We start from the raw sequence: 8557 nt of genomic DNA on the forward strand, positions 1-8557 counted from the left end.
TATTTTCCGAAAGATCCCGTCTAGACTGGCGCTTTTCTCCGGCAAAGCCCCGAGCCGGAAAAAAGCGGCAGCCATGTTCATGCAAATGCCGCGGGGGATATTTAAATCCCCCACGGCATTTGCAATTCCGACTTGTCTCATTAGCATCCCTTTTCCGGAAAAGGGTGCCAATGTAGACACAGCCTAAGAGTATAGATTTCCAAGCAAATATATGCAAGCCTGAATTACCACATCCACCCCTGGGAATTTGGTGGCCATGGGTTGGGATGCAGAACCAGATATTACATAAAGTCCTACAATTCAGGGGTATGCTTTTGATTTTTCTTTTTAAAGAAAAGAAAATGACCTTTTGCAATGACACTAGTTTTGGGCCATCTGATAAAAAAATTAAAGATAACAGTTTAGAGTCATTCATGCTAGCAGAAGTTTTACTTTCCACCAGCACCCATGCAGCAGTCTACAGGCATACTATCTGGTTTTTATGCCTTGGCATAGAAGGAAGAACTCCTTGTCTAAAGTAGTAGCAGCTATGTGTACACTGCAGCCAAGAAGAAGTGAGCCTCCTAGCCCAGGGAGACAGACTTATGCTAGGAGGCCTCGAGCAGGCATGCTAAAAATAACAGCGCAGACTCAGGTTCTCAAGCCTACCCGAGTCCCCGTGTCCAAGGTTGGGTGGCTAGTCTGTGTCTCTGCCAGAGTTGGATAATATCCTTACTACCTCTAGCATACTAGCTCGAGCCCAGCTAGCATGTGTCTATCCATGCAAGTGAAGTGGCTCACTTCCAACTGCAGTGTAGACATAAAGTAATACAGGAGTCACTGGTTAAGTCACCATAGAACAAAACTTAAGGTCATTCATGTTATTAAAAAGTTTCTCATATTGCTAACAAAAACCTTGCAGAGGGACAATGCTCTGTTGAGATTCTTTCCCTCATAGCAGTACAATTCCGTTTCAGTACTCTGGGTACTCTTCCTACAACAGAGATTTCTTTTCAGACGTCTTAAAATTTTAGAGCAGCAATGGGCAACTTAGACTAGTGAGAGGGGCACATGAGTGGTCTTCCATCTCACTGAGTCACAAGATTACAGTTACCAAGACAGTCTCCCAGGAGAGGATAGTTTTGCTAACTGCTCTTGCGCACTTAGAATTTGTGGGATTTGCTGATTGAACCCTAGCATCTCTTTGGTTGAACACAGAGCGAGTGAACAGCTCTTACAGTCAATGTTGTGTATAATCAGCATGCAACTTTCAGGTGCCCTTGCTTTATGTGTATGTAATTTAGTAATACCAGCAGGAAACAAAGCTATGCAATTTGGTAACCCTGTATGCAGGCAACAGTAAAGCAAATGTCTCATTGGCCACACATAGAACCCAAATAGGCTGCATATGGCCCGCAGGTTGCCCACCGTTTAATACCGTCCCTGCATGGACTATATTGAAGCAATTCAGCGTATCTTCAGTCCATACTCCCCCTCCCCAAAAGAGTATACCATGCTTTTGATTCTCTGGAGAAGTTAATCAACTTCTCTTTTAATCACATATTATACCACTATAATCAGTTCTGTAAGCATATATTTAAGATACTTGCTGGCAATATTTTAACTTGAGCTTCTTTCAATCATTAGGACAATTTAACTGATTGAGGCCTTGTCTTTACATAAAAGTTGCAGCGGTGTAAATTCCTAATGAAGGCACTTTAGAACTGGTGTGTTTCTGACTTAAAACAACATAAGTCAGTCTGCAAAACTGTTTTAAGAGTGTCCACATTGGATATGTGTGCAAAAACTAATTTAGTGCAACTTGTGTGTCCAGAAAAGCCCAGAGACATTTAAGACCGTACAACTGAGAAAAAAAGCATGTGGCTAAATATCACTTCTGCATTGACACAAACTCCTATAGAGCTATATCCCACAATTCCTAGGGCATGTTTGCCCTAGTCCTTCTACTGCCTCACGTCCTACTCATCCCTCTGCACCAATAGTTATCTGCCAGTCTATATACCACAGCTCTGCATTTAACCCTTAATTCAAACACAGGTGGTTCCATTCTCCATACAATTCTGCCAAACAGCATTACAAGAAGGGTACTCAGTGTAATGCTAGCTAATTTCATGGCCCTAGCTCCTACCCACAAGAAGAATTCTTGAGCAGACAGACACACAAACTCTCACATGTATAGTAGATTGCCACTGAATAGGAGAGTCTAAATGTTAAGAAGGCTTCCATTATACGATAGTATGTAATAGTACACTTGAGGGTTCTTGTTAACATTAAGAACAGCAAGGACATGATTTCAGGAGAGGCACCCAAAAACTGCAATTCCTTGAGATCATCTAAGAGAAGCTGGTGGAGGATGGAGATCAATTGGATTGGTGTGCACTTCAGGGAGTTCATCAAAACACCCTGAGACCCTATACTACAAGATTAAGAATGCAGATGACAGGCCCAGAAACTCACCCTCTATCTGTCCTTATTACATGGAGCATGAATGGGTGCTCATCACTGCCCCAAGCACAAGGTTGACCCCACAGCCTTGCACAACAAGCTTCTGAACAGAGATGGGCTTGGCTGGAGTCTCAGGTATAGCCTCCCTTATTTACATGTTCTGGCACTGAAGGGTCAGAGTAAGCTCCCTGTATGGTTCTACAGCTCTGAAGCCACTGCTGGTTGACTTAGGCCTGCATTACGATGTGATCCCATCATGCTAAACTAATTATCTTGTTACCATGCTAAACTAATTATCTTACCAACAGGGAGGGTCTACACATTGGGAAATGCAGTTTTAATCAAGTTGAAAATTATTAGGTAATTTGATATGAAGTCACTGAATAGTTTGAGACAAAAAAACAGGTGAAGTGCTAGGTAGGTTGGGCACAGAGTTATTCTTGTGCTCTCTCTGGCCAAATGACTATTCACCATCAGTTATCATGGCAATTGTGTGTGAGTGTCCCTCCTCTTCAGTAGTTTTAGCAGGTTTTATGAAAATATTTTAAATACAAAAATAACAAATCTGCAGCAATTGCAGCAAGGGTAATATGTCTCAGACTGTCATGAGTGAGCTCCCCTCCATGTCTTGTGTCTTCCACTATTCAGACACTTCTGCTGAAATGGCATCTGTTATTCGATAGAACGTCTACTCTGATACATGGAGAGTTGAAGCACAAGCAGGGGCAGCTCTTCCAGCAACACTGGATCCATGACACCAGGTCCAGCTGGAACAGACAAAAGTAAGAAGTGTGCAGACCTGGAAGTGCTTCAATTAAATAAAACTAAAGAGTACACACTGCAATATAGGCATGTACATAAACTGCAGGAGCTACATTTTAACATTTTCTCTGTAAACTAGTGATGGGCAACCTAGTCCGGAGGCCACATGCAGCCCACTGGGGTTCCACTTGCTGCCTGCACACCCCCTCTTGAGCCCTATCTCCCATGCACACTGGGGCACGCATTGGAGCCCCACACTTCCTACTCCTCCGCCTCCCTTCCAGCTCTTTTGGAGTCCCATGAATCCACTGATTCGTGTTCTGCCCCACTCCTTCCCAGAAACTGAACAGCCACGAACACCTTTTGAAACATGCAAGTGATATTTCATATACCTACAAATGTTAGCATTTATCTAGTCCCTCTCAACAAGAGGAATGTTTCTTAGCATGTGCACTCTCTCTCTTTTCATCAACCTAGTTTATTTCCTGAAACCTGTTGGGGTGTGTCACTTTCAATCTTTGTTTCACTGGAAACTGCTGCGCTTTTACCTCACAGCTGATTCTTAGTAGCACTACACTAGCAGCTTAGCCTTGTCTAAACAAGTACATTTCTTTAGAAACAACCCAGCTCATTCTTAAATTAAGTGGATTATTTGTGTAACAAACACCACAGTTTGCTGCATTCCTCACTCTAACTGGAGAGTGAAGAAAGCAGGCAAACCTTGACCTGCCCCAGACAGGAAGCATGCACCCCATTCCCCCAGCTATGCCCACTAGAGCTGCAGTGGCAATGGAGAAGCACTTCTCACCTGGCTACAAGCTACTGCAGTGAGAGAAAAGACTGGGGTAGTCCTCTCTCCCCCCAGGGCAGCCCTCATCCCCACCCCAGAGCAATGATTAAAATGAAGCATGTTCAATTTCATTTTATTTTTCAAAAATTGAGTTGAGGATGCAAGCAATACCAGGTAAATCTTCTAGTGAATTAATATTTGGCATCTCTCTGCCCTCTAACACAGAATGAATCCACTGGACGTTGTGGCCATGCATAAAGTCTACAATTTCTTGCACACTCAGTTTCCAATCATTCAACATTTGGAACTAAATACTCACACAGCTAGGCATGTGTGTAAGTGTTTTCAAGATCAGGATGTAAAACTCTAACCCTTGTGAACTGGACTGAGTTTGGGCTTATGTACATGGGCAGGCTCACCATCACCACCACAACTATACTGGTACCACTATAATCTCTGTGCATACTCGCTCCTATGGCTTTTGGACTTACAACATTCAATTTAATTAAAATCTCATTTTTTAAAAACTTACTATGATTACAAGACTATATTTAAGATCACTAAAAATAAAATGGCTAAATATTTAAATGAAAAATTAATAAACTGATCATAAAACTGCAGAAGTTGCTATGAATACTAGTGGTCAGTACTACCCAAAATGACTTTGGGCTAGCTTTTAAAACAATTGCCTAAATTTAAAGGTAGTGTTCCCTTATTAACCACAATCCAAGTCCCCATTTAAAGTTACATGATTGGCAAAGTTTCTCTGTTATTAGCTGTGGACCTGCATTAGACTTAATTTCTGTAAAACACTGTAGTATTATGATACGTTGCTCATAACACTAAACCACAGAGCACCAATTACAAGTGTGAAAATACTACAAGAGCAAAGGTAAGAGTAGATGATGACAAAAAAAGGAGAAGCATGCAGATCTACTGGTAGCAGTGCTGACTGAAGTCAACTAAGGAATTGCAAGTTGGATTCTATTTTGCTTCAACTATCCACAAATTGTCCATTTAGGTCTGACTGCAGAATCTTTGTTAACAGTTATGCAAGATGCACAAGCAGCAGCTAGATTTTCAGATCCCAAATTCAATTTGGGATCTGACTGTAAGATCAGCTTTTGACTGATTAACTTAGAAAAATCTGACAGAAAGTTAATAAATGTGAAAGCCCAGAACAGTTAATTATTTAAATAAAAAACCGTCAGTGGGGAAACAATGAATGGCACAACAGAAATACATTTTAAACTGACCATTTCATCTTTAAATTTCCCACTGCATCAAATGAAATGCACGGGGGGGGGGGAGGGGAAGGCAAGTTATAAAGCACTGAGTATAGGAAATTATTACCCAGAAATCTTCCTGAAAAAGATAATTTTGTTATTCCAAAATGTATTTTCCCCGCTCGTTATAATATTTACTTCTACCTTAGAAACTGGAATAACAGATTGCATGAATAATGTAATGATGTACTTACATGATTAAATGTTGCTGCTCTAAGCTCTGACTACATTAAGAAAGATGGAAACACAATTGTGGACATACTGTGTTATATTACAAGAGCTTTTTTCCCATATATAGAAAGAAGTGTCCATGTTGGAGAACCATGATTTAACCTTGACAGATACTTTGTTTGGCTTAAACATGGTTTTTTAGCAAATACTTCTGTCTACATATGCAAGAACAAACACAACTATAAGATGGTTTGGCCACAGCTAAGCTCTCATTCACACAAGCAGCTCAAAAATTTCAGATGATTGGACTGCCATTAGTGCAGTTCCACCAGTGGTAGCATTAATGTATAGTGGCCTCTTGTACTGCAACCAGTGTTACCCAGACATGTTCAGACTATGTCTCAATAATACAGTGGTTAAAAACATCTGGTCCACATACACTAATTCACCAATCCACTATTATGGAGGCAACAGGGCCATGAGAGATGTAAATGAAATTAGAGTGCAGATGAGGCCTAAGAATCACAGCATTCCTTGAACAGTTTTTATACTGAGAAAAGGGTTGGTATCTTGATGGGGTGTGGGAGGGTAGATACAAATCTATGCAGTCATGTGTCAAGGTAAATTTTGTAGTCAGCTAAACATGTGACCAGCGAACGAACACACACACACACACTACAATCGGTCTTTGCCAAATAATTGATTAGTAAAGTACTTTTAAGAAAGGATTTTGTGCATGATATCCAAGTCCCAGCTACCTCCCGCATAACCCCCGAGTTACTAAGGGCAGTCTGTCGCCTGTATAGGGATTAAGCAGCCTGACACATTTCAGACACGAAATTCGCAAACTTGTCTGTGCTAGCAGCTCCCAGGAGGCTCAGCATCTCCTAAGACCGGCTCCCATCCTCCCGCCTCGGAACCAAGCCAAGCAGCTGGCTTTGGAGAAGGCCCCGATGCCAGAGAGGAGTTCCCAGCACACGGGGAGCAGCGGCAAAGAAACCCCAGCCCGGCAAACCTCTAACTAACGAGCCACCGAGTAACGCCCTCGTCCCCCGTAGCTACGGCAGCTGCAGGGGTGGGGGCCGCTCGGCCAGAGGGGCAGGGCCCCAGGCTGCCGGCGGATGGCTGGGTGGGGCAGGGGAGCCGGGCCGTGCGGGGGCGCGGGGCAGGGCGGCTCCCGGGCGCTGTGCGGGGCGAGTCACCTCTTGACGCGGATGATCTGGTCGCGCATGGGTCGGATGTCCTGGAAGCTCTGCTGGTTGACGAGGCTGTAGACCAGGATGAAGCCCTGCCCGTTCTTGATGTACAGGTCCCGCATGGAGGCGAACTGCTCGGTGCCGGCCGTGTCCAGGATCTCCAGCACCGAGGGCGACGCGTCCACCTCGATCTCCTTGCGGTAGAAATCCTCGATGGTGGGGTCGTACTTCTCGATGAAGGTGCCGGTGACGAACTGCACCGTGAGCGCCGACTTCCCCACCCCGCCCGAGCCCAGCACCACCACCTTGTACTCGCGCATCCTCCCGCCCGGCGCCCGCCCGCCGCCGCCGCCGCCAGCGCGAGCCGCTCACCCCCCCGCCATGGGCGCGCCCCCCGCGCTCGCTCGGCCCCCGCCCCGCTCTCGCTCGGCCGGCGGGACGCTCCGGCCGCGCGGCGCGACGGTTTCTTCCTAGGGTGGCGCTGCCGGTTGGCGGGGACGCGCGCTGACGGGCAGCGGCGGCGCGGCGGAGACTCCGCCCCTTATTCCTCCGTCGCCCAGGCAACAGCCCGCCAACCAGCCAGCGCGAGCCACGCCGCCACGTGACTCGGAGAAAGTGTGTGTGTGTGTGTGTGTGTGTGTGTGCGTGCGGTGGGGCGGAGCGCCAATCGCAGGGGCAGAGAGCGTCGCACGTGAGGCCGCCGCCAGAAGCTGCCTCCTCTGCTGCTGTAGCCTAGGGAACAGCGACCCGCCCCCTCCCACCCGGCTTCGGACGCGCGCTTCCCCTCCCGGCCAACCGGAGGCCGAGCGTTTATCACGCGCACGGCTGAGGGAGCCAATCGGAGGCTAGAAGAGGGTCGATCACGCAATGCCGCGGCTCGGCCGGAAGCGTCGTCCGTTGCGCGAACGCGCACGCAAGGTGGCGGCTGTTGCTGCTTGATTTCTGCTAACCCGGCACGCGGAATTTCCTGCGCGAGGCTGCTTTGCCTGGGGTGGCGGCGGCGGCGGCGGCACGCGCCCTGCGGTGCTGTAGCAGCCCCGTTCGGTTCAGGGGTCCGCTGCTGCGCGCGCCGGACCCGAGCTCTGCAGGCGGCCCGGGGCTCGGTTGCGAACGGTTGGTCAGTCAGAGGCGCGGGGCCCTGTCTGGTTTGTTTAACAAGCGGCTGCCAGCAACAATCCTGACCTGGCGCGTGTGTGTGAGCGGGCCGCGTAGGCAGCGGGGCTGCTCGCGAGTGGTGTGTTTGCAGCGTGGAGCGTAGAGGCGTGAAACGCGTTTCTTTGCTAACCACAACTTAGGGCTCCATCGCGCTTTGCTCGGGATCCATCCCGAGGATACATGCAGATGCGCACTCGTGCAGGCACAGCTAGCCAGAGAAGAACGTATGCAGGAGATGCCCCGAAAGGAAGACTACTAGCCTGGGACTTCTGTTTTGCTCAAGAGGTCGTTCTGGCGAGAGTCTCGCTCCTGCCGTTTGTTTGCCCTAAAAAAGACCAGTGGAACTTCCCAAGTTCTAAAATTCGTTGATCTGCACCATCAGCAGGAATGTAATAGCCGTGGGGAGCAAGCTGGGCTTAATTTGCGCAGAACCAGTTCTGGGCTTGCTGTGTCAGTTATTAATGTTAAAAGAATTGCTTGAGCTCAACTCATCTTTCTTTGCAAATTAAATAGTGGGTGCCAGATTTACTTTTAGGGATGTAATTGTTTAACCGGTAAGCTGATGTTAGCAGTTAAGCTTTACATGGTGATGTTGGCAGCCTGGTGGGCTGGTAGCCCTGACAGTATCTTCTGGTCAGCAGCTGGCAGCTCTGTTAGCAGTTAACAATTCTATCAGTTACATGGTTATCAGTTACATAGTTAATGTTTATATATTTTTTTACATTTCTACTTCCTTTCCAGTGGTGACTTGG

At 46.9% G+C, this 8557-nt stretch overlaps 1 protein-coding gene across 1 annotated transcript in view; it reads right to left on the minus strand.

Moving 5' to 3' along the window:
* The window catches only part of RAP2A (RAP2A, member of RAS oncogene family), a 32243-nt gene extending 25040 nt beyond the window's left edge, over positions 1-7203 (minus strand). The window contains exon 1 of the mRNA XM_075918802.2: positions 6657-7203. Coding sequence (XP_075774917.1) covers positions 6657-6970 — 314 coding nt within the window. The 5' untranslated portion in view covers positions 6971-7203. The remainder of the gene's footprint in view (positions 1-6656) is intronic.
* Positions 7204-8557: the final 1354 nt, after the last annotated feature.

This window comes from Pelodiscus sinensis, chromosome 1, assembly GCF_052426305.1.
Source record: "Pelodiscus sinensis isolate ZL-2025 chromosome 1, ASM5242630v1, whole genome shotgun sequence".
Lineage (NCBI taxonomy): Eukaryota > Metazoa > Chordata > Testudines > Trionychidae > Pelodiscus > Pelodiscus sinensis.